General features: G+C 39.2%; 1 protein-coding gene across 4 annotated transcripts in view; it reads right to left on the bottom strand.

Moving 5' to 3' along the window:
* The window catches only part of ADGRA3 (adhesion G protein-coupled receptor A3), a 99191-nt gene that overhangs the window by 20710 nt on the left and 50634 nt on the right, over positions 1-27847 (bottom strand). For all 4 annotated transcript variants that reach the window (XM_010963051.3, XM_045522701.2, XM_045522702.2 and 1 more), the window contains 7 exons: positions 26320-26484; positions 23493-23694; positions 22402-22557; positions 14009-14170; positions 11439-11642; positions 3445-3658; positions 3028-3236 (listed from right to left, as the gene is read on the bottom strand). In XM_010963051.3, coding sequence (XP_010961353.2) covers positions 3028-3236; positions 3445-3658; positions 11439-11642; positions 14009-14170; positions 22402-22557; positions 23493-23694; positions 26320-26484 — 1312 coding nt within the window. The remainder of the gene's footprint in view (positions 1-3027; positions 3237-3444; positions 3659-11438; positions 11643-14008; positions 14171-22401; positions 22558-23492; positions 23695-26319; positions 26485-27847) is intronic.

The raw sequence follows: 27847 nt of genomic DNA, 5'->3' as shown, positions 1-27847 counted from the left end.
TATAATAATAGCACTGTACTTCATGAGGTTGTTATGATGAACAAATGCATTAACGCACGTCAAGACTTCAGAGCCACCACCATCACCACCATCATACCATCCTAAGAATATCACCTTATGTTGATGAGCATAATTTATATGTCATCAGCAGAAGATATATCACTCCATGGAAAAAAGCATGGTTTAGAACAATGTTTGTAGCATGTAGCCTTTGTGTAAAAATGGAAGAAAAGGGAACCATTTATTCATTCTGTTGTAACATACATGAAAGTCTCTTCAATAATACATGAGAAACTAATATTAGTGGTTACCTATTTTGTGAAGCATGATTGATAGGATGGAGCGGTGGGAGTTCAAGTTTTCCACTGTATTCTAGTGTCAGAAATAATGGAAACATTAGACCCATGAGAATGTAGTACTTACTTAAGAATTTTATAAATAAAAATATTGCTAGCATTCATGTTCAATTATAATGTATATGAAACCAAAGTTTGCTTTCATTCAGCATGTTTCATATAAACAAAATTCAAAAGCAATTCTAGAGATGTAAAAACAAACGTGTGCTCCGGTTTCATGTATTTCTAAGTGGATACAGTAACAAAAGGGGAATCAAGGTATTTTATCTTCACCACGATTATCAATTAAAGTAGTAAGTGCTATCGTAAATAGTTTGGCCCTACTCATTACCTACTTGCTATTCAGTTTTTTGTTTCCTACTAACCCCAGCTCCTAGGAAGCCCTCTGCCCCAATTGGCTATTTCTGATCACACAATTCAAACAAAACCACTGTCTGCTTCACTTTTTTTCTGGGTCCCATGGAGAACTCAGAATATAAATGGTTATAGCAGGATGTTTACTGAGCCAAACTATGGAATCAATTCAAGATTTACAAATATAATCTTTCTAGTATTATTTTTTAAATACAAAATTCTTTAAAACCAGAGCAGAAAAAGTTCTATGGGCTAGCTGCCAAAGTAGGAACTTATACTTGCTATAAATTCCTGCCTATCTTAAGGCAGTTTTCAAGAACAATAGGATTTTTCTCTATTATTCAAAATAGTGCCAGGTAAGGGGAAAAAAAGATGTTGACTTTCGATTTTTTAAATTTCTTCTATCTTAGACATGACTTTATTTAAGGGTAAGTATGATTTCATTAACTTTGTCATCTTGCTTCACTAGCAACCCTAAAAATTCCACATATTAACCTTATTGTAATTTTGTCAACAATTTCAGACACATGTCACCTTGCTGCCTCTAGGTGGCACAGTTACATTTAAGAAAAGTGAAAGGATAATCTTTGAAAATAGAAAAAAACTTGGTGCTGTATTTTAGCTTTAAAGAATTGTGTATTACATTTTTAAAAAGATTAGAAGTATGAAAGATAAAAGAATAGCTTATTCCTTCAAGAAAAGGATTATACTAATTTAAATTTTGGGGAAGAACAGCTAGGAAGTTCGGAAATAGTTGTTTAAACTGGTATTAAATTAAATAAAAATAAAAGTTTCACCTGGTGCAATATCATGTCCTTAACAGTGAAGCTTATAAAATGCCTTTTTTGTGTGTTTCTATTTCATTTCTCTTGCCCAACTTTTTCTAGTTAACTATTATAAAAATTTCAGATAATGCTGCATCTCTTTTATTTCTCCCTCAGTACTTCATCGTTACATGTTATTTTATAATCAAAACCCGAATGAGAAAGCACTTCCAAACTGAAACAGGAAAGGCTTCATATTTTAATTACCGCTTCAGGCTTTCTTTGAAAGGTGAGTACAAAACAGTAAAATGTGAACTTACAGAAACCATACTCAGACCTACAGAAATCAAACATCTATTTGTGAAGAGAATGGTAAACGATCCAAAAGGCTAAACGACTTACACCAACAGCAGAATCTCAACTAGCGCAGATCTGCCCACTGTCAGCCCGGGCCGACTGACACACAGCAATCCTTCCGCCCTGCCAGACCATCTACTTACTCCCCCCGTCGGGTGCAGCCAGGGAAGGTATCCCAGGTTGGGGGGCAAAGAGAAAACCAAAACACAGGGTAGAGAAAAATCTATTCTAATTCACGCCTGCTTCAAGATCATCTAGTGACAAATGCTCTTTTGTCTTTTTAAGAAAAGAATAATTCACTTAAAGTAAAATATATCATGTCTCAAGATTATTTGGTTCTTTGATAAAATATTGTCTAGGTAGCATACTCAGAGCCGGAGGCAGAAATAAAAACGTAGGCGTCCTCACTCCTGGGCTAGCCTCAAGCCGTTTCTGGGAAGTGTCTTTCCTATCCATCAGTAATTCCTTCCACTATACTCCAAATGCACACATACATACTCTGGAATGTAAGTGTCTTATAATAACCACAATATGAAATAAAAACTAGCACGGTTAATTTCATAATTATCAACTCAGCAATAAGATTCACTTAAAATCACTAATTAAAAAATTCTGTTCCTATACATTAATAACTAGTTATTTTACCAAAGATTAATAGACATGAACAATAGTAAATAACGAAAAACATTCACTTGATTAGCATTAAAGCTGAAAAAGACATTTGCGCAATACCATTGCTTGCAGCGACTAGACTGAAATTATCTCCATTACTCTAAATTCAAATAAGGAGTCTAAAAATTATGACATGTAGTGGGAAAAGGCATTATATGACAAAGAAGGAAAATCTCTCACTATTCATCCTGTATATTTGGACAAATGAGTCACTCTTCCTCGGTTGAGAGTTGGACTGTATATACTCCCAAGATGTCCCCAGATTTTAAGGTCAAGGTTTAGTTGAACTGATTCACTTATAAAGTTTACTGGAAATTCCTATACCAAATTGAATCCCATACATTCACTTTGTAATAACTCAATTTCCCTTTAAAATCAGAATTACACCAAATGTCACCTCCTACTTAATTAAAGGGAGCAATTTATGTTAAAAGTTTTTTTTTAATCTTCATTTGAGCTTAACTATGCATAGGGAAAAAATTAAAATACTTAGTGTTTATGCATAAATTTAACAACGGCCATACCATCAAAACCGCGTAGTTACTGAGGGAGTAGCACTGCATGGTAGTGATATTTTCATCCGAATAGAGTATATGGCACCCATCTGACTTCCAGCCTCCTTGTCCGTTCAGCAAATCGAAGTCCCACTGGGCGGCCACAGCATCTGCTCCGTGCGCAATTCGACGTAGCGTCACATTAACAGGGATGTGGTGGGTATCGACGTTCACACCATCTGGAGAAGATGGGAGATAAAAATATTTCTGAAACAAACTTCAGAAACAATTAAATGTCAACGTCGACACTAATGAGTACTCTGAGAATATCTTCCTCACCACTGACTCGTTAAAACGAGAAGGAACAAAAATAAGCATTTTTAGGAACAGTGACTTATAAAGTCGTACTGTCCAGCGGCGGCGGGATGACATATGCCACGTACAGACCTATTTTGGTGAGGATCACGGGGGTAACCACTGTGCGCCGTTTCCCATCATCAGCCAACTTCGTCGAGTTCCCGGTGGCCGGGAAAAGCTTCCCGTTGCGGAAAGCGATGAGCTGAAGCTTACAGAGGGAGTCATCGCTGGGTCTGACTTCTCTCTTGTGCTTTGGTAAGAAGAGGGAAGGCGGCAGCTGAATAGAAGCTTCCACAATCGTGTTCTGAAAATGTATGCACAGAACAGACACAAGGAAGAGTCTCTGTGTTAGTAGGTAAAAACCACACATGTTTTTAGATAGGAATGTTTCCTAACTGTATGCTGAAGACATCTTTTTAAATGCATATATATGAAATGTAATAGTTACAACAATGTGTCAGGTAAGGGAAATGTCTTAACATCATGTAGCAGCACAGAACAAAAGAAGTACAAAGTAAAGAGAAATGCAAACTCTGTTTCAAAGAGTTAAAGTCATAAACAAGGGATAGTTTCAAACTGTAAAGTGAATTTTCCCCTGATAACATGTAGAGCTGAAGCAGGTAGCATTAAACAGAACAGGGATGTCAGCGGTCACTCTTTACATGAATTTTACAATGACAAAACATGGTAAATGAGCACACAGGGAGCAGATCGCAAATGTGAGTATCATTAATTTGGGCTTATGAAACTTTAAGGTGATTTATGATGGATTCCTACTGTCAAACAACAGAAAAAATTATACAAACATAATAAAAGTTCAGATTCTGCAAACTCTTAGCAGACAACTGAGACTAAGAAACACATTAGGTTTAGAAAAATGTAACAAAGAGGAACAATGGAAAATGCAGGCTGGGCACCGAATGCTCTTCAGATTTCTTTAGTAGGGATTTTTAAATTATAAATTATTCAGCATTCAATAAAAAATAAATGATACACCAAGGAGGCAAATGATTATCTAAAAAAATTTCTATTTTTAAGAACTTATCACAAAACCTCTCTCTTGGCACCAACCTCTGCACAATTTGATGTTCATGATGCTGACAGCATTTCTTAAAAAAAATCTGATGTTATTTCAATTCAAGTAACACCTTGGTTTCTAAATGTCAAGTCAAAAAAATCCTAAGTATGCCATATAATTTGGCAAAAATCTGTTTCAAATTCACTTTCTAACACTCTGTACATCACAACCTATAACCTGGCCACACTGAGTTTACAACTTTTTGAGATCTCCTTTTTTTTTTTTAATGTCACCATGCACATGCCAGTTATCTCCAGATGAAACAATCCACTCTTCTTATGTCTGGTAAACTCTTAAACTGGTCAGATTTGATTTTTCGTAAGTTAATTACGCTGGCAATGCAAATGATTGGTCGGGATGAGGAAGGTTGGCAGCTGAGGACTTTGCAGAGTCCTGTGCACAGGGCTTTTGGGGGATGACTAATTACATGACCCCTGGGGATACTACTTTTACAGGTAGGTGGTCCCTCTTCTGGATTCACGCTGCACTCTGCACGTGGCTCTGTCATGACGGATCTCTGCAGCATCACCATGTAATTCACTGCCTGTTCCACTAACTAGAGTAGGGGAATTTCTCAGGACAGCTAATCTCATTTCTTTTTGGACCTCCTAAGTTAATAACAGTTCCTGGCACTAGTATTTGATAAAAGTATCCCATTACTTATGAAATTAATGAAAATCTGTGTAGTATTTTTTTAAGGTTCTATTGAAGCAAATGATTGACTTTAGAATTTGTCTTTAACTGCTGTGCTTAGAACAGTGTTGTAACACAGCGATAGCCATGAGTATCTGTTGACAGTATTTTGGAAGTTTGAATATTGACAGCTTGAATATTACTTTCAAATTGAAGATGCCAGGAAAATATTCAGTAGAACTATTCCACCTAAAAAAACACATAAAAAGGTCCCTATTATTCTTGTAAATATAACCTGATAGGAAAACAAAATTTATTAGAAATTCTTTCACTAATACAGTAAATTTCTATTAAGTATATAAATTTCTCCTAAGTATATAAGGATGCATGCAACACAGGAAAGACATCAATAGATCGATTAACTAGAAGGTCAAAATCCTGATGAAATATTACATACTGGACATTTATAAAAACTTAAGTATTTTAAAAATTCATAAAATAATGTTGTTGTGAACACAAAATAACTTAAAAATAAAGCATAATTCTCTGAGAAAGTATCACTTATAACAAACTGAATTCATTTTTTAAAAAAGGAGTCAAACTATACTTTCTAAAAGAGAGCTGAAAAGGAAATGACAACTATTAATTTCTACAAGTTCAAAATTTTCTCTACACAAATTTAAACTTGTAAAACCATCCCAACAACAAATAAGAAAACTCGGGTTTATGGACAGATTGCTGAGAGATGAGAGCTATGTGTTCAAGGCTGTTACATACTCATGACTTCTAAACTATCCTCCAAAGTCTGATAAAGAAAATTACTAAATAATAATCACAGGTCTCCTACGGTGGCCTAGGGGTGCTGGAAAAGCCAACCTCACCTGTATCAATAATTTAATTTTTATAGTAAAAATGTAACATATGCATATTTAATCTCTTTAAAAGAAGTGCTGATCATTCATTAGAGAAAGGTTATGAATCTAACAACAACAAAAAAATCACCAAGGAACATATTTGTTTTATTCACTGTGTCTATATTTTTTGCCACTTGGCCTGAAGGCAAGAACACAGAGGTTATAATTTCACTTAACCATGTATTTATTTTTAAATGTATGGATTACAGCAACAGAAATAGGTATAGACATATGAATCATAGTTAATAAATTAGAAAAGTCTCTCTTAAAACCCTTCGGGAAATACTTGTTTCTGGTGTCTCGTATGTATTACTGAAGATCGTATGTCACCCACGGGGGGAAGGAACGTGGGGTCTGAAACCAGGAATCAGGATTTGGGTTCCCGCGTCACCATGGAGTAGCTGCTTCACCCTGTGTGACTTTGTCTACCCCCTGAGTCCACCCTGTCACGTGCATCTAACGATCTTCCTAACAAATGGTCTGAGGACCAAATGGGATCAAGACTAAGACAAGCACAATAAGGCTATGGAACTGTGGGTGGCATTTTTATTACTATTTCAGGGAGACCCCATGTTACTGCGCTTCACAGATAACTGCTTCTTTAGGTTTTGGTTTTAACAAACTGAAGGTTTGTGGCAACTCTACATGGCTAGCACTTTTTAGCAATAAAGTGTGTTTTATTTAAGGAGTGCACATTGTTTTCTAGGCACAATGCTATCTCACAGTTACCAGATTACAGTGTAGTGTAAATGTGACTTCTATATGCACTGGGAAACCGAAAACTCAGTGACTCACTTATTACAACACTTGCTTTATTGTGGTTATGTGGAACAGAACCCGCAGCATCTCCGAGGTCGGCCTGCATTGCTGCGGTGCGGCAGGTGGTTACCTGGAGGCTGGGCAGAGAGGAAACTGCCTAAACTGACTGACTGACCAGCCTTCATGTAGAACCTCACCATGTTTTGACTTCTACAGTTCAGCTTTAGTTTTAACCTCGATTCTAAATACTGACAAATTATAAACATGTGAAATTAATGTCATCGTGGAATTCATAAATTTATTTGCTAAATTCATATATATATTTCCGTATTTACTTGACATAAAACTAAGGAGAAAATGGTTAAGTACCATAAGGGATGTTAAAATCCAGTGGAAATACTTGAGTTAACACCATTTCTTATGGAACAATCTGGACTTCTGACACTACGTAATTAATACTTCAAAATTTTCTGAAATCCTAATTTGAAGTCTATAGAATTCAAACACTAAAATCAGAACCTGTCACTAAATCACTAAAAGAGCCACCTAATTTAAAACAGTAATTTTTTTCATGCTTTCTTGGCTATCTACTCACTTGATTTTTAAACAGACTGATGTTATGATACATCCCAGTTATTTTCTTGTGTATAATTAATTATTAACTACATACCATCTCTTGATTATCTCGCTGCTGAACTTAACAGGGATTATGTTTGCTTTTAGAATTTTTTTTAACTTTCTTTGCTAATTAAGTTTGGCTTACTCAACAGCATTTATTGGATGTTTCACTGCTCTATGCATGGCACTGTGTAGAATCTGGAAATATACAATGAAATAAGACATGGTCCCTGCCTTCAAACATTCAAAATCTAATAAGGGAGAGACAACAATAGTAAAACAACAATAAGAGATAAAATGCATTAAGTGCTTACTCTGTAGCAGACACTGTTGTAAATGTAATGTGTCACATTAAACCCTCTCAATGACCCTTTGAGTTTAATACCATTTCATGACTCCTCTATAATGGAAAGGACTGACACATTCCGAGAGGTTAAGGAACTAGCTCAAGTTTGCACAGCTTTTAAGTTGGGGAGCAGAACATGAACACATTCTTAGTAACCACAGCCTCTGGCCTCTTAACTATAGCTCAACTCACCAGCATATCAGCTTCTAATTATTCTGGAAAATGAACACAGCCCTATGGGACTAATAGGCAATGATGAATTCTGTCTGAGGAAGAGAAGGAAGCTGTCAGCTGAACGCAGTCTTAGAAGAGAAGCAGGGATCTCACCAAGCACGGGTGAGGCTGAGGGCACAGAAAAGGGCAGAAGTGAAGGCAGGAAGCGTAAAGATGCACACAGCCGGCCTGGAAAATAAAAGGACTTCCATTGGGCAAAGCCCTAGATGGGATGAGAGAAATGCAGGATGTATAGAGGAAACCGGATTTCAAATTCCAGTCAAGAAAATTTTAAAAAACCAATTCTCTCTGGCCACGTTAACAGCTGAATTCAGAACACCAAGAGCTGCTAAAAGCTCTCAGTAGTTAATTGAAAATAGGTAATATTTTGTGATGCTATCAAATCTGAATTACGGTACCAAGAGTGGAAGGAAGCATTGGTTAAGAAAAAAATTAGACTAGGTGCTGTTAAGAGTCAGATGACGGATGATTCAACCCCAACTGGCCAGGCACTGGAACTCACCGGTGACTCAAGCACCAGCTCTGACCTCAGGCAACCCTCAGCCCAGCGCAGGAGTTCTAAGACAACCCTCTGGCTCCTGTGTGTAACACTCAAGGACAGGCAGATGAGCAGAGGGTTACGGGAAAGTGAGGGAGAGAACTGACGATGAGGATGGGAGAGGCAAGGACTGACCGGTGGTATCAGGTAAGATTCCTGGAGGTGACCTTTCTGCTGGGTGTTATCATCAAACCAAGGAGCTGGGGAGGGGAGGGAAGGGAAGGGGAGGAGCAGGGATTCCAGGAGAAGAATTAGCATGAGCCTGGCCTAACAAGGCCAGTGGTCGAAAGAGACACCAAGGGAGGTTTTGTTACTAGAGGGCGGCAGTGGGGAGAGGGCAGGTAAACGGTAACCACCACATGATGAAGGTCACTGACAGCCAGCCTCCAGACACCACGCATCTACCACCGGATGGGCAAGGTCAGTGTCCACGTTGGGTAGATCCACGGATAACGTTCACAATCTGAACAGCCTCCCCAGAGGAAAGGCTCCGGCAGGTCCTCTGCTCTGCAGGTACCAGCCCTTCTGCTGAAGGGTGGAGAGCTGGGGGATGATCCTAGGAGAAGGCCCAGGAGGTCAGCTGAGGAGGCACTCAGGGGACAGGGGCAGCAACTATTCACTAAGCGCTAAGGAAGCACTTCAGCATTTTACTAACTGGCATGGTTGCACTGCTGCGTGTTGGCTGAATGCGAGCCCTGGGCAAACCAATCCGTATGGGAAAGGATGGATTTTTAAGAAGAGCCTGGAGACAGAGAGACTATATATAGGAGCTCCAAAGATTTGAGCAATAAAAATGGAGGTCCAATCCGGCTGTGATAGTCATAAAGACAGAACAACCGAGACTCAAGAAATTGTGCAGAAAGCAGCTCAGGTAAGGCTCCTACTGCTGAGAACTGCCTTTTTAGGGGTTTAACTTCATATGCTAGCATATTCTCCCATCCAAGGGAAATGCAATCAATTATGAGACGTTCAAGATGTCCAATTGGTATATTCAAGGCATTTTTTTTAAAAGTAGAGGCAAAAAGAGTAAAAATTGCCAGTTTAAAATCTAGAAGGTAAAGAAAATTTTCTGTTAAAATGCTAATGCATTTTGCACTGACAACATCAAAAATTTTAACTACTTCTGTGCCACAAAGGAGATGCTCCTTTTCCCCTAGGTTTTAAGCATGTCCATCTATGAAGCATGAATAATGGTGTGATGTGTCCTTGGTTTCTGGCCACGAGACGACCTTAAAATGATAGAACAGTATGAAACTGACAAATCTGGAAGCGCTCCTTTAAAGCTTCCTACTTTATTTAGCAGGTAGAAACTCTCCTTACCCTGAGGGGGTAGGTTGTGAAATTGATGAAATGTTGGGTTTCATCATTTTTAATCCCTTTCTACCAACTATGATCATCGAAGACAGAAGCGTTCATCAATTTTAAGTGCTCCTCAAAGACACGCACCTCCCTCTCTCATGGGCTTGTGTGTGATGCTGTTTCGATGCCTTCTGTGGTATGGTTTTACCAATAAAAAACTTGCTGAGGAAAGGAGCAGGCATTAAGGAGTAAGTAGCATTGCTAAGTGCATCAAATACTCTCATAGAGCCAAGAGTAATAGATAAATCTTTCCAGCGTTCCTCTGAATATACGGTATCTAGTAAATATATTATCATTAGACATTTTGACACAGCTGGGATTATCTTGGGCAGTGGGGGAAGTTGGACGATTTCTAAATTTGGCAAACTGGTTTGGAGGTCAGTAGGATCAAGTATGGAGAGGTCACTAGGGTCAAGTATGACAAAATACATGAATTCTTCATGTATTCGTTCACTCATTCATTACTTACTGAGCGTCCACAGTGTTCCAGCACACCTAACACCTATTTGACTGATTACTATGCGGCCATTAAAATGACTGGAATACTGTTGGTGATGTAATTCAGGGACAACCCAGAAACAAAGAAAGTACTGTGAAATGAAAAACCACAGAGAACACAGTTACACATGGCCACACAAAGTGAAATGATAAAACGTGGTTCCATCAGGGTGCTGAAATTGTACTTTTAACATTTGCTTCGATGTAGTTTAATGAAATGCATCTAAACCCCAAATTTTAAAAGTGCCTTTAATTTTGCTTGCCGCCACAAAACACAAACTGGTGAACACACATCACATGTTTGCACTTCTGTGCCCCAAATCTTCATATACAGCTTGCCTGGTTAAATGTCTGGACTGTCCCATTAGGCCCAGAGCCAAGGGCACAGAAGACTTACAGGAGGTCTACAAAAATGTTTTCATGTCTTTAAAATCAGCAACATAAAAAATGAACTTTAAAGTCAAAGAACATGTCTTAACATGTAATATTCATCTTTTTTACCACTGCAGTCATAAGATATAACTTTGATGTATTTGTGTGGAGAAAGGGGTCCAGAGCAAAAAATTCCTAGGCCCAGGAAAGTCACGATGCATCCCTTTCTGGTCTGAATTTCTTTCAAACAACAGCGAAGGCAATACCAATACCACCCCCCTAATAACTTTTCATAACGTTTATTTTTGCAAAACAAAATATTTTGAATACAGTCATCCCCCTACCCACAGAGGACTGATTCCAGGACCCCCTTGGATACCAAAATCTGTGGATGTTCAAGTCTCCTACGTAACATGGTGTAGTTTTTGCATAAAACCTAGGCACATGCTCCTGTACATTCATTTTCAGTCACCTCTAGGTTATTTACAATACCTAATACAAGGTAAATTCTATGTAAACTGTTGTAAAGACGATGCAAATCCTATGTAAATAGTTGGCAGCGTGAAGCAAATTACGTTTTGCTTTTTGGAACTTTCTAGAATTTTTTTTTTTTAACTGAGTATCTTTCAGCCATGGTTGGCTGAATCGACAGATGTGGAACCTGCAAATACAGAGGGCCGAGGCTGTGTTCTAATCTAACTGTAAAGTCTTAAATGATTACAGAATGCAACATACCTTCAACGCCAGGCTTGAAAAAGTATTTGAAACATTGCACTTAAAGCTCAGTTGTTTATCCAGGTTTCCATCCAGATCCCGCCTCCCGTAGTCAGAAAGGCCTGTGCGGTCAGCAGCTGCCACTTTCTGGAACACGGTACACGTCATCCCAGTGAAGCCAGTAGCCTTGATGACATAAGCTTCCAGAGCAATATTGGGTGAATACTTCAAAAGTCAATCAAACAGGAGTTATAAAAAGATTTATAATACGGGGAAAAAGCACTTTCAAAGAGTTTCAAACACAAAACACTATACCTAAGCTAGAAGAGAAAGCTCAGGTTTTGTTCAGTAAAAACTGTGTAGGTAACTAACAGAATAAAAAAAAGACGCTGGAAATAAAAGGATGTCCTAAAATGGAAAGACACCGATGAAGAGGAAAAGAACAAGTCATGAAGTACGGAGGATCAGATACAAATGATTAGAAGACTCTGAAGAGTGCTTTGCAGTAAACTTTAAGCTGAACGTGGAAGTATCTTATTAAAAAAAAAACACAAAACACAGCTAGAGAAATCCGTGGAACCCCTCAATGATCATAATAAAGAGGATCGGGGTTGGGAAATACACTGAAAAGTTGCCCCGTTCAATGCTTCACACCATATTCAGTTTTTCCTTTCACAAGGCCATCAAGTTAACTCATAGTATTGAGTTTCACCGATAAAATCTTTATAGAGACTCACTCCAAAGCTGCTTCCTCTAAAAAGGAAGGGAGGTGTTGGTCCAAAGAGTAATAAATGAACAGATTTTAAAAGCAAATTAAGTCAGAAAAGTTACCTGAGAAAGACAGCACCTGCCCCAACAATTGTTTTAAATGCAAGCGTGAGACTGAACTCAGGGGGTCCACCAGAACTTCCGGCCCGTCGATACAAATAGCCAGTGCGCCCACATCTAGGGGCTGCTGCACCCCTCCCATCTTTCAGAACCACAATGGACGGGGCACGGGAGGTGACATGCTGCCCAGTCTCTTTCACATCCAGCAAGAGAACAGGATTTGCTATAAAATCTCGGGACAAGATGGTATCTCCTCTTCCTTAAGGATGATAAATTCTATGCCCACTATATAGCAAGGCACCATTCTCAGTACCCTATGTGGACAGAGCCCTCTTTTTAAATTTTCTTTAAAGCATAGGACTTTCATGCAAGGTGTCTAAAATCTATTAGGAAGATAAAAAATTTAAAACAGAACAAGGCAGAATTTTCCAAGTACCATATGTACAGTAGAAAAGAATTTGTGATTCTCCCAATTTTTAAGACTCAGAAATCTTTACATTAACTTTTGCCCAACAGATGACACACTCTGCAAAATCACTGAATGCAATTATACTTAAAAATTATATTTGAAATTTTTTATTAGTCAAAGATATGTAATTACTACAAACACGTGACTCTTTAGTTAAGAGAAAGAAAACTGCCCTCCTGAGGTGGCTTTGAAACTGTATCATAAGTAGAGTTTCCCAGAAACTTTTTTTATATTTTGAAACAGTGTGTAAATTACCCACGACGCCCTTTAATATATACATCCTTGGGTTCTCAGAACAACCAAGGAAATTCTATGCACTGAGGAATAAGCAAGGGTGAGGCATGGGATTGAAAAGGGGCCTGAATGACCAGGGAGGCCCAGGTGTGGCCCTAAAACTAGCAAGCTCACTTCAAGGAAGGTCACGGGTCTGAGGGGCAACTACCCTGAACTATGCTGTCCAGACAGGAGCCATGCTGGGCCTCCATTTTTATCATTCAGGAAAGTAATCCCAAACTGAACTGAGCAAAAGGAGCAATAAAACACAGTTATTATCAAAAAGGACCCACTGGTCCAGGGGAAGACGGTAATCTTGAATTGTGTAAAATCACAGGAGGAGGTCTAGAACATTATTAGATGAACCCACTAAAATAGTTAGAAAGTGAAACTCAGGGGCCAGATCAGAATATGACTGCTACAAGAGAACAAAGCTTTATTTATCTTATTTACCACATGTTAAAACAAAAAAAAGCTAGCAATACACCAAGAAATTTAGAATGGTTCAATTTAGCACAAATAAAATATGATATGATGTAACACAGTAATTATTAAGCATAAATAACTCATTATGCCAAGAGTGGGATCGCCTGGAAAATGCCAATAGGTTCACAAGGGCTGGGAGAATCCCAGTTCTCTTCTGAAACTGAAACCTGGACAAGCAATCAAGCACTGTCTCAAAATTTCCTTCGGGGCCCAGAACACAATAGTGGCCAGGGAAAATGGCGGGTAGATGCCAGCAGGGCAATTCTGCAGTGTTCTCATTTGTGTTGTAGAAAGTTTCAAAGGAGGAGATGGTGGTAACTGTTCAAATTACAAATTAAGAAAGCATTTTCCAGTTACCAAGCAAACAGATTATTCAGACACAAAATTGCTTTATAAAATGTTTTGAGAAGAGGAAATTCTCTAATAATCAGAAGTAACAAAACACCCCATCGTGGGGAGGAGACCTATCTCTTTTGAGTTACAGTTCCCTCGACTGAGTTTTTCCCTTAGAATGGTGGGATAACGTCACACTTACTGTTGAATACACATGAGCTCCATTAGCGAGTCGGTACGTGGCGATGCGCTGTAGGCACTGGACGATCCTACTGCAGGCCCTCGCCTCCCTCTGGGCCAGCCCCAGGACGCGCTCGTCAGCCAGCATGATGTTACTTGCGATGTCAACCATCACGTCACCAAGCTGGCAGGTGTGCAGGAGACAAAAGGAAGATCTTTAAAGCCAATACAGGCAGCTTTACAACAAAATCCTAGTGAGACACCAGGATTGGCCTTCAGTCTAAATTTTCCCATGAAAACCCAATAGGCACTTGACTTGTTTTTCATTAAAACATCTCCAGATACGAAGAGCACAGTCAAATTATGACCAGTTGGTAACATTTAGCTCAAAGCAGTGCACTTAAGTAACCACCAAATTACTGGTGAGAAGACTGACGTGTAGTACTCAAACCGATGGGGGCGTGGGGGGAGGCAATTATATGAATCAGGGGAATGGAAGAGACATCACGTGATTCCCAGCATAAAAAGATCTCAGCTGTGATGGAAAAACACTTATAAACATATCTTTTTGCCTAAGTCTTACTTAATATTATTATTGAGAAATATACACGGGCTACACCTTCGGTACACCGTCATGGTCAAATCCCTAGGCATGTCCAAGTACTGAGAGTTCCCTGTACGCACTGGGCCATCACATGTGTCTGTGTACGTACAGTTCCCTCTACCTTGAATGAGCTTCTTCCCATCCTCCCAACTCAACGAATGCTTTAAGACCCGGAACCATGAAATAAATGGACCCTAAGAAGTGCTCACTTTCCCCCCTACCTTTTTATTTATTTCATTTACTGAATTCTTTTCAGTAGCTCAGTTCATCACTTACAGATGTGAACATCTGTCAGGCAACACCAGTGGCATGTCGATTTGCCACTGCTGATGGTGACTTGTCTGTCCTATATCAGAGAAGTGCGCCCGACAGTCCAGGCTGATGAGACATGTGGTTGTTGAGAGGGTCTGCTATTGAGCAAGCTATTCCTGAGAGGGAGAGCCACGGCAGAAAGAACACAAGCATTCCAGAGGCATCTTTTAAATCAGAGGATTTACAAGCTGGCTGGTTCTCTAACCAAGAAGTAAGCATCAAAGCCCCAAAGCCAAGCCAGAGAGCCAAGGCTGTTTCAGCAGATGCCTTTTGATCATCCCAGAAGATCCAGGCTGAGCTTTTTCACCCTGTCCTGCCTCCAACACTCTTCCCAGGGTGTATAATTATGAGGGCTGAGGAGGGTTTGGAAAAAGTTCAGTCCATTGCACCCATGGTTCTCTTCAGGAAGAAGACAAGCCTGCGGAAATCCACCAAATCCCAGCCCCGGAGCCGTGGAGTGAAGCAACCACAGGATGTGAGGGGAAAACACACAACTGCACATCCTGACCACGAGCAGGGGTGGCCATGGACCCTCGCATCTTCCTTTATTTCAAAAATGGGGATGATAACCCCTGCCTTTTCTGAATGTTTCAACAATTGGCTTGCACTAATAACTATAAGGTTCCTGAAACCATGCCTGAACACGGCAGGCACTCAAAGCATAGCTCTTTTCGTTATTTTATTGCTCCCCCCACTTCTTTTTTTTTTTAAACCATTTCAATCCCAAAATAAGCCTCTCTTTGAGGATGACAGGCTCTAAAAGAAGTGTTAAGAGAAGTACATTTTTAAAGTCTTTATTTCACATATAAACAGGATCAAGGAATCCAGCAAAACTGCCTCTTCCCCCTCTGTCAAGCCCCACCACCTCATCCAATTAAAATACAGTCAACTGGCTACATACTGCCCTCACCATCGTGTGTCACAATTCTGTCCTTATTTTAACTCCAATGTAAACATATGGAGGGCAGGGACAGCACAATATGCTACTTATATTCATACCTTTTTTCATTAGTGTAACTCCTCCTATAAAAGCCAACAGGTATACAGTATCTATTTACTAACTAAATATTTATTGAGAACCAAGGTGAGCCAGACACCGTCCCAAGTGAAAAAAAACATAAAAGATCATATTTCGGACTTTGTGTTGAGTAAAGAAAATATGTAACCAATAAGTAAATACTTTTTTCTTTAAAGTGACTAGGTTGTGATACCTGCAATAAAAAAGTCATATATAACAGATAATAATGGAATTTAATCCAAACACCCTATTTTAATAGACTCACATATTCTCAAGACGCATTGCACCCAAACCCAAGACATTAACAAGACCAACTGACAAAGAATTAGGAAGAGCCTATAATCAAACTTTGTAGAATCCTGTGTCTGCTCATTTGACACAATTCATGCAAACATCAGCACCCTAGAACACATTCCTAAAAACAAATAGGTAAGGGGATAAATTTCATTTTAACAGAAGCCCTTATGTGATAGAAAAGAACAAATCTGACTCCACATTAGATTTGTTCCTTTGGCTGTAACTTTGTGCTTTGTTTCCCAGGCTTAGTCTTGTTGGTTCTGAACCTTTTGTAAAAGAATGTTGCCTAGAGCCTGAAACACACAGGAGAGCCCGTTCTCAAGGCTCTGACTTTTAAGGGCATTAACATTTTCCCATTCACATAAAGATAAAAGTTGCAGAGGAGAAAACAACACTTGTTTTGTTGGAGGTTTACAGGGACACCGTGACCCGACCCACGTGGACAGCTGCAAGAACAAAGGATTCCGACACCAAGAAGTGCGCAACAAGCACAGCCCCTCCCCTTTTTAGTAGCATAAAAGGAGCCTGAATCCTAACTGGGGGGCAGATGGTTCTCTAGGACATTAGTCAGCCATCTTCTCGGTCTGCCGGCTTTCCGAATAAAGTCGCTATTCCTTGCCCCAACACCTCGTCTCCTGATTTACTGGCCTATGGTGTGGCGAGCAGAACGAGTTCAGACTAGGTAGCAGTTACCTCTCAGTTACGGAGGCAGGCAGTGACCCCTGAAGGTGTCAATCAGCCACTTAGACACCAACTAGAATAATGACTGCCACCTCTTAACGGGAATCCAGAGCAGCTGGAATCATCCGGTTACATTTTCATCTCTTATTCTTACTGATTGTTATCTCAAGTTTATGTACAAAAACAAACAGGTGAAAGACTGATGCAGTAAGACATGCTCTAAGGTATCAGAAAAGAAATGACCACTGGTTGCAAAAAGCTTAAAAGATAAACTACAGGAAGATACCGATTCTACTCTTAAGGCACTACTGAAATATTTATGAAGCGTTTAAAAAAAATAGTTTCATAATATTTTTTGAAGTTTTATATGTACGGACTTTATGAAGACCCAACATAAGACCTGACTGACACATCACCTCTGCTGAAAAACTATGGTTATTTTTTGATAAAAGAATTATTGCTATGGGTCACTAGAGAATGCCAGTAATGGAATTTCACATGTGTTAATAACCGTAAAGAAAAGAAGTGTCTCTAAGAAGGGAGAGAGCTAGCAAGAGTGATTGTCTTAGCTGAGAACAAGCTATTTTTCTCATTATTTCATTACAAATGGCTAAGAACCAAGGAAAGGGATTTGTGGCCAAAATATTCCCTAGAGTAGCTGATCGTGAAATATTACATGCTTCTGTGGCCTGGTTACGGAAGTTGTTCTGAATCCTTCACAGTGGCCAAAAAAAAAAAAAAGGACACAAAAAGGATAACAGTGCATGAAAAATTACACTGGTTAAAAACGTATTCCTGAAATTTGACACACAAATATGGTTTAATAACTGCAACCAGCCTTAGGAAGCACCGTATTTCTCTCTGACTGCACACCCTGAAGGCCAGTCCAGCCACAGAAGGGTCAGAAGGAGTGATGTACCTGCTCCTGCATCAGTCACACTGAACACTGAGCGATCAAATGAAAACACACGTGAATGCACTTTATCCGAGATAAAACGGGAAAGAAACAAAAATACCACGTTAACAACAATGAAACCGTTAAATGTCATCTGTTGTAAGAGACAAAATATTTCATGTTCTTTTCAATATTTATGTTTGGAATTCAGGTCAAAATTAGATCAAAATCATCTGTAAATTTCATGAATTTCTGATGTTAGTTTATGAAATACACAAGATAATACATCAATTAAACTTGATATTTAATTTTAATGTAATAGGAGTATAATACAACACTGCAGGCAGAATACTTATGTGCCCTGGAGTTAAATACACCTGGGATAAGGTTTCTCCCCTCCCTTACAAGTTAGATGTCCATGGCAAATAATTTTCTCCAAGACTCAGTTTGCCCACTCATAAAATGAGACCAAGAACTCTATGAGAAGGTGCTCCAAATGTCTCACTTCATGGTAAATTATGGGGCAAAAAAATCAGAAGGCAAATATCTTAAGTAATTCATGCAGTTTTTGAGAAAAGCCAAGAGCTCTAGGCCCCTCCCCACCTTTATGTTTTCAAGCACAAATCATCAGAGGGTACCCCTGGCAATTCTAATCACCAGAAAAGCAAAAAAACCAAAACCAAACAAACAAAAAAACCCCTGAAAACCTCAGGCTGAGAACTAATTTCAAAGTGACCCCCTTACCCTGGTGTTGTCCCTCAGCCCTTAGCAGAAGCACAAAAATATCACATTTCTTGGTGACATAATAGACCATGCTCACAAAGACCCTTCATCACTAACATTAACCAACGTTCTTCTGCAGGTCCTCCCCAATGCAGAACTAAGAAAAAAGGATATATTTCACACAGGAACAAACCAACTGTTATTTACTGGTGACATAATTGTCTGTCTGGAAAATCCCACATAACCAACTGCAAAATTATGTGAATGAATTCCATAAGGTAACCAGACTCAAGGTCCACATTTTTTAAAAAAACTATAATCAAAGAAAACTGCATATGGACTAGGTATTTAATGTTATTAAGCACTTAGAGCTCATTTGGGTGATATAACAGTATCATGGTCCTATTTTAAAGTTCCTCATAATTTAAAAAAATTACAGATGAAATATGACATCTAAAATTTGCTATTCAATGTTCCAGCATTGAAAACGAGAGACAGAAAGACAGACAGACTTTCAGAAAGAGAGAGAGAGGAGGAGGGAGGGACAGTAGACAAAGGAAATAATAGGACAGGACAGATGAAACAAGACTGGGAAATCCTGAAAACTGCTGAAAGCTGGTGAAAGATGTAACACAGGTATTACTAGTAACATTTCTTCCCCTATGCTTTTGGAATTTTCCAATTAAAAAAAAAAAAGTTTTTGAAAAGTTTTTAAAAAGTTAAACCCAAAGAGAACTTTTTTTTAAAAAGCAAGAGAAGGATAGAAAATGAAGATACTACCGTGGTTCTCAAAGCCTGTGCCAAAGACACGCTGCCTAGTTATCACCTGGAACTTGGCAGAAATGCAAATTCTCAGACCCCAACACAGACCGACTGAATCCGAAACATGGGAGGGTGGGCAATCAATCTAACAAAACTTCCGGGTGACCCTGATGTACACAAGTTTGAGAAAATCACGTTCTAGAAAGGATACAATAACCAGAAGCTGAGTATTTAAAAAGTGAAACAATAAGCTGACAAGTAAGATCAAGGAAGAAAAACATTAAGAATACTGAAAATAAAAAACGTAACTGTCAATACAGAAGTCATTATGTTTTAAAACAAGCAAATAAAAGAATTTTACATTAAAAAAAAACCAAAAAACCACTGTAGATAACAATGTAGTAAACTAGCCTGAAAGGTGCATGCCTCACTCACATATTTAAAACCAAAGCACAGTAAGGAGACTGGAACACATAACCAACTCTAATCTTCATATACTTTCTCATCTTCTGAAATGAATATATGACTATCGTTTTCATAAGAGAAATCACTATCACAAACATGGAACAACACTTAAGGTGCCTGACCAACAACCTTCAGCTTTTTTTTTTTAAAGACCCCAGTAAACACATCACTTAGATCTGGCAGTTTGATGCCTTTCAGCACCCACCCTAAGACAACAGAGTACTAGCTTGTGTTGGCTAGATTCAATCACAGGTTATCTTAGTTATGAAAAAAATCCACAGCAGAGTAACTTTTTGGACGTAATAAAACTCAATTTAATTATTTGTCCTATTAAGCTATACCCATTTTAGGATACCTAAGTATAATTTTATGCAGTGGTAGTTAACTTAAAATGAAGCCCTTAAGTCTCAAGACGTCTTGATACAGCAATAAACAGTGAAAGCTGCAGCCTGCAGTTCAAGTTTCCAAAGAAGTAGAGATGTCTAGTACTGCATTGTAGGTGATACTCCATTTATATCTCAATTGTTCAATCCCAAATAACTTTCCTCTGTTTCTCCAATTTATACCTAATAAGTTGCCATCATTTGTTTCCAAAGATAATTAAAACTTCATCTCCTATATCAGCCAGTGAAAGTGACCACAATCTCCTTCAAACTAAGTTTTTAGGTTAGTAACTAAATTACTCAGGTGATTTTTTGTTTTCTTTTTAAGGACCTCTTCCTTAGCTTCTGAGATCATAAGAATGTTACATTTCCTAGTTCTGTAACAGTAAACCCTAGCTCTGCAACGATTGTGCAACAGTTTCATCTCTATTTTCTCACTTGTGCACACAAACTTTGCAGGTTCAACAGGGCAAGTATCATCCTCCAGTTTAATGAAAAAGAGCCTGTGATTAATAACTCATGAACCATGTCCACTTCCAGTCCGCAACAAGATGCTCCCCCCTCAGAATATACCAAAGCGGCAGACCACTCCTCCCACACGGCGGCAAACATGGTGAAACGCATGGGCACCACACTTCTGGGCACCACACTGCTCCTCCCGAGCCGAGATGTGTGCAGAAGTCCCTCACACAAAACAGAGCAGCATGGGAATAAAAACGAATTACATGATGGCAAAACCTTTTTCAGTGTCGACATTCCAAACGTCATTCCAATTACTCCAGTGACCTGAAACATCCACCTTCCATGGATGACTCCTAATCATGTGGGCACCTAACCTGTGATTATAAATCAACAAGGGACAGCAGCATTACCACACAGCCGGGATTCAGACAGCCTCTCCCAGGGCTAGAAAAATTCATCATGGGAAGCAGGCTGTGGCCCAAAGACACAATCAAGCAGGAAGACAGTTCATTAGAAATTGTGGTCTGAAGTTCAGATATCATCAGCTGCTCTGCTGACCTGAATCCCATACGTATATACACACAGCTGATTTTCTTTCTTTCAACAGCTACATCTTATCAAGTAAAGTACCTAACGTACAGGGCTGCAGTTTTAAAACTTATCACCAAAATGTAAGATATTAATAGATATTATACAAAAAAAAAATCCCTTGGTTTAATGGTTTAGGAAAACAAGGCATATTATTTACCTTTTAGCACATTAATGTATCTGAGATGTCTCACATAAAGAAATATATTAGACTTTGTTTAATCCAGTCTTTCCCCCAGTTACATACTGAGTACTTTTGAAATAACCATGACCGGGCAACACTGTGCTGGAAAGTAAATGTGATAGAGCAGAAAACTTCTGGGTTAGACACCCAAGGTGCTCGGGTTCTGTTTTCAGCCCTCCACTAACCCAACGAATAACCTTAGGTTAAATCGCTTCATTCTCTCTTTGGGCTTCAGTTTAAGACCTGATCTAGGTTTCTTCTGACTTCTAAAGTTCATTTTTTTATGTAGCTGATTTTATCACAAGGAAAACTGTCTACATAAAGCCCTCACATAGCTTGAAAATTAAAAGTTTAATAAGAACACAGTAATCTGCACTGAAAAGCTTATTCAAAACATTATTTGCTGCCTCATTCATTCTGAAAACTGTGGTTGTCAATGTTTTCCCCTAAAGAGTATCACGTGGATAAGCATAGCAGAATTTAATGTGGCCCCTTGTCGAAGTCACTAAATGTTGGTAACTTGTATATGTTAATCATTTGGAAATTTTTTTTAAAAATTCCTAAAATAGTCATTTCCCTAGGACACTCCAAAAGCAATTAGGCAATTGAACATAAGATCTGGGTGGCTAAACTCTCATTAAGAAGGATGAGCATATGGTAGTATGCAGAAGAGAAGTCCCAAGCAGTCTGAGGGAAGGCGTGAGCGAACCCTGGGGTATTGGGAGAATTTAATTAAAAATGTGCATGAATGCAATTTGGAAAAAAAAAATGTGGATGCAGTAAGTCACACTCCTGTGGGCTGGCTCCGCCTTATCACAATCTCCGAGAACTGAGAGTTCACCCCCACTCCTCCCAACAACAAATCACTCTACTAGACGGAGCAGAGGTTTCCTTCTCATGACAACTTCGGAAATGAAAAGATACACTAATTTCAAATACAGCAAACATAAACCGCTTTTAACATACAGAGTCAACCCTCACGTGACCATCGACTGACCCCCCCACCCCCACCCCGCGCCACAAATCTGAACCAGAAAATACCTCTTTTGATTTTTCCTCTTTGGTAAATCTTCCAAATTTTTCTATCATTTCAGCCACAAAGATAACATCCATCTTGTCAGAAAAGTTGGCTGCTTCCACAGTGTAAGCCAGTAATTGTCGGGCGGTGGCCACAGCATTGGTAAGGTTGAGGGGCATCTATGTGAAAAAGAGGCAGAAAGAAGCACTTGGCAAAGTGATCGGCAAAACTGGGACATCTTACTTCCATTTCAGAACATGGCAAGAAATGCAAACTCCATCATTTACTCACCATGACCTTCTTAAAATGCTTTTCCAGAACTGAGAAAATGGGAACTTTACTGGAAACTAACCTGAAGGAATTTTTGTTTAACTTGGATTGAAATATAACAATACATAAAAACACATCGGGTAAACACACTGCGCTGGCTCTTCCTCTCTACCTATCCGAATTCTAGACATACTCAATTCCAATTCCTTAGTACCGCCTTCCCTGAATATTCCAGCTGGGAGGGATCAATATCTCCCCTGGAGCTTCTGCCACACGCGAGAATGAACCACTTTTTTACCACTTATCTGTACTGCCATGCAGTGCCAGTAATGTTTTACATTTGTTTCTATGTTGACTTAAACACGACTCAGCACCAACCATTACAAAAAGGGCATGTCAGGCGCAAAGAAGCATTCAAAGATGGGTAACACAGAAACCACCTGCTAACTGCTTATAATCTAGGGTTTAAAGAAGACACACAGAAGCAGAGATAAGAAAAGGCACGTGAACAGTACAACAAGGGATCACTGGTGACAGAGCCCTTATAAAAAAAAACCCAAGAGGAGGCTTCCCCAGTGCACTTGAAGGATGGCTGGGATTTTGTCTGGGACACAGATGATGAAACTATTCAAAGACAGAAAGTCTGGCAGTGACTAGAAAGAAAGAGTCATGCCACAGAGGGCCTGGAATATTGGTTAAAAAGAGCGGGTCTGGTCCCAAAGGCACAGTCAACTGAAGTATAAACACCAAATCCTCATGCTTTACTAGTATTAAAAAAATCTTATCTGATGTGAATACCATGTCTTATTGGCAACCTCAGCACATCCGAATACGTTCGAGTTACCTGATTGAACATGTAAAGAACTCTAGTGACGTCGTTGGCGTACTGGCAGCGAGAATAGTCGTCATCTGCCCAAAAGCCCCCTCTGTCACACCGGCGCCAGGCCTTCCTCTCGTCCTGCGCGTTCCCGGGATAGATCCCACTGCCGTGGGTGTTCCGCGCACACTGCACATACGCGGTGATGCCTGCCAGCGTCCGGGGCCACCTAGAGGGACGACGACAAGAGGGCATAAGGAAACCCACACGGACACAGTAGCAGCAGAGGAGAAGCAAGGGTCAGGGCACGTCACTCACGCATAATCAGAGAAAACCAAGGAGAAGAAACAAACTCCTTTAACAATAAAGGCCAAAAGTATTTTTCAAAAAGTTAAAATGACTAAGCCATTTTAAGCTATCAGCCGAGTATATTTTAATACCATAACGGAATATTTTCATAATCTATTCTAAGTATGAATTGACAGGGAAATTGTATCTTTATCCAGTGGGGTTAAAAAAAAACAGTGCAACAAATGGTTTTGTGTCTCTTTCTACCTCCTGTTACTATATTACTGGCTTATGTAACCATTCGGCATATAAGGTCAGAACCTTGTCCAATATAAGCAGAGTTTGCCTTTTCCAGAAGCAGAGTTACTATACGTGCAGAAAAGAGTTAACCACAGCAGGTCCCAGGTGGCTATCCTTACAGAGGCCTGCTTGCAATGCTGGCCCCTCAGTGGCATCTAGGAATCTGGGACTTGGGGTGTGCCCAGTTAACTGGTACGGGCGAGTCACTGTACCGAGACTGTTTAGACAAGCAATATGGTTCATGCTGAACACCTGCTTTACCCCTGGGGTTCTGAAATGCTGATATGATGTAGGCAGAGGATGTCTGTATGAACAGCTCCCAGTAAGAACTTTGGGTGCTGAGTCTCCAAAGGGCTTCCCTAGGCACAAATGCTCCATAGAGGTTGCTGCCTTTTCAAGGCTGAAGGAGGAGCAGGCTCTGTGTGATCCTCTTGGGAGGGAGACACAATCAAGAACCTTGAACTTGGATCTCTCCAGAACCCACCTGTGTCTTTTCCCCTTATGATCCAGCTATGTGTATTACTATATCGCTGTAACTACAAATATATGCTAAGTCCCGTGAGCCCTTTCAGGAGTCTCTGCACTTGGGGTGGTCCTGCACACATCCAATACCACATACAACTGAATTTACCTGGGAGAAGCCCAGATAAATTGTATAGTCACTGTGCAAGTGACAATGCCAACCTGCTGGATGAAGCAGCACTAACTGGATTGGGAGAAATCTTTGTAATTTTGGTTCCATTTCTCCAAAACTAGGAATGAAAATGAACATATTTAATAAAAGTTATAGCTGACTCATAACATTTGAACTGCTAGATTATAGTGTCAGCCACATGAAAATAGAATGCATTATCAAAAACTATATAAATAGATCAAGCAACACAAAACTAAACCTTATTAATGCAGTGGAAGTTTAACTGTATAATATCTTAAGGAGAGTCAAAAGATAAATAATTCATTCATCGGTTAAATAAATCAGATTCTCCTTCTATTTTTAAAAACAGAAAATACCCCAAAACTACAAGTAAAAACAGTAAGTTCACCATAAGCAAAAAACATACTATGATTATTTAATAAAGGTGTTAACATAATAAAATGAACAATTATTCATTTCACTTTAAAGTAGACAATAAAAATATTATAGATTAACAGTTAATCCACATAAAAGACTTATCCACTGGCAATAATAAATTGATTTCCATAGACTCATATCAAGGAGAATTTTTAAAAGAAGAAGGAGAGGACAAAAGACAAAAAAAAAAAAAAAAAATCAATGATGAACTAGCTGAGCTAAAGTTGTTATTGCTTCTCCACCTTGGACTTGAAAGATGAACACCAAAGGGTTTTTTTTTTTCTTATCCTGCACAATTGGGCTTAGAGCTACCAGGCAGTAATACCACCAGTCAGACAGTGTAAACTGGGTATCCCGTAATCTTTCCACTACTTTAAAGAGCTACCAATTTCCCTTCATTTATATCAACTATTAAGTCATTACTAAAACTCTGAACATGAAGAACTTTAGCTAAATAATATATTTAAAGATAGTGTTTAACAGCACCTTTGAAGTTAAGGGGAATCTATGCTAAAAGGCGTTACCTCTCACAAACTCTAAACTCTCAACTAAAAAAAAAAAAAAAAAAAATCGTAGTATTTAACTCATTCTGCTGATCTTAAGTGTCCGGCGCCAATGGCTCCCCAACTTTCAGGCCACCCAGCAGCTCTCATTTCCCAAAGCCCCCTTATTCAACTACCAGAAGAACCAGATGGGGGAGGAAGACTGGACATGTTTCTGCTAATTGTGATGTCTACTCAACTGTCCAAGGTGAAAAGTGAACTGGCACTACAAATCCTTCCACAGGTCACCCAAAAAAGCCCTCGAAAAAACAGGAAATGCCATTAGCCTGTCTCAGTTTCACACTGTTTTAGTAGAATTTCCAAAGTGTTTCCCCAAAGTAGTGGTTCTTAGCTTTTACAACAAAATCACTTGATAAAAATCTACACTTTTGGGTTCATTTTCAGAGACTCATGAATCAACAGATCTGAGATAAAGTTAAGGCACCTGTATTTATTTTTAATCTCCAAAATGATTCTGAAATCACTGTTCTAAAGGGTAGTCTTTAGATATATAAGGGTACCTATGTGAATAAACATACATTTCTTAGATTCTCTTACTGAGGACAGGAGGCAAATTATATATGTCCATGCCTTTGAGAATAAAAAGACGTGGGGCCAATCAGCCCCTTTCAGCACACGCCATGTCACTGACCTGAAATCCCCTTTATTATTTACCACCCTCTCAGGAGGACAGTACTGTGCAGAGCTTTCTAAGACCACAATATCGACCGTCCTGGTATTGTTCCCGCGTTTGGTCTGGACGTGACAGCCCCAATTTCCAGTCGATCCAGCCTGAATATTAGAAATGGTCAAGGCACTGCATGAAGAAAGAGTTCAAAGAGAGAGAAAAGATGGTTAGGCACGAAGGGAGACAACATGGGCTTCGACCATTCATTTAGCAAATGTGTCTGAGCGTGTGCTGTGGGCCAAGAGCTTGCTAGATAAAAACGAGCAAAAGCATGACCCTCCATTTAAGTACTTCAGCGTCAAGTCAAGACAGGCAGGTAAAGAGAGACCTGAAATACCATGGTCAGAGCTGTGGCAAGAGTGAACGAGGGGCACTGGGACTTCTCCAGAGAACCGGAGAGCAGGACACCGGAGGAAGGGGGACCAAGTGCCAAGGCAGAAACATCACGGCACTTCCCCCAGCAAAACTAATGGAGACGTTTCCAACTTACACCTAGCTTTTCGGATTCTAGGGAAAACATTCAAGCATGAAGGAGATTAACGTTATGAAGTGCATAACTCATATTTAAGATGAAATATTTTGTGGAAAGGGGGTTATGCTAGTAACAACCTGTTAGGTCCCTCAAAAGATTTAGTAAATTGCCAATTAATGCTTTAACCAAAGTAGTTTTCCACTTCAACTTATAGCACAGCTGTGTTTCTAAATAGCTGTCAGAAAATTCAGCTTTCAAGATGAAACCGTAATTCTCCAATAGGAAACCTAGTAATTAAAGAGCAAATGTCAGAACCTTCAATTAACCTTTATTATCCTGACATGATCTACTATACTTTGCTTTTATGAAGATACAAATAAGAAATCATTAGACATAAAGCATCCATCATTTTAATTAGCGTATAAAATTATGTCTTGAGGTCAATATACATATTTCCAGGTTCCTAAATCATTAATGGCTACACAACAATGTTCTGATAAAAGACTCTGAGGCACTGCGATTCTGAATCAAAGAAAGTGTTCATCACTTTCACGAAGGCAGTAAACAAACTAATACATTGTAATAAATATGTTCAAGATAAAATGACAAGAAGAGTTTGACATTAGATTTAAATTACCAGAAAGACTGTCAAACATTCTACTTTATATGACTCTACTGAACTAGGAAGAAGTAGATAAATAAATTTTGACAATAAAAAGCATTTTCCAATCCAGGTCCTCACACTTTCTTGGTTCACAGGACCTTCCCTGACTAGATAAACTTTTCACGGTGCCTCAGGCCTAAAAATACCTATGGTGGGTCCACTGACTAAATGAAATCCCCAAACTGTGTATACATGTCCTAATGACTTATTAACCAAAAAATAACACACATCAATGTAAAAATAAATACTTCATTCTTAACCATGACTACTTCTTAATGGGTTGTGTGTGCCTGTTGGGCACTCCAAAACTAATCAAGCATTGGGTACAGATCAGACGACGATATCCGTATTTCTTG

This window comes from Camelus bactrianus, chromosome 2 (genome assembly GCF_048773025.1).
Source record: "Camelus bactrianus isolate YW-2024 breed Bactrian camel chromosome 2, ASM4877302v1, whole genome shotgun sequence".
NCBI lineage: Eukaryota > Metazoa > Chordata > Mammalia > Artiodactyla > Camelidae > Camelus > Camelus bactrianus.
Note: the sequence above shows the minus strand (reverse complement) of the source record. Positions and strands in the feature narration are given on the sequence as shown.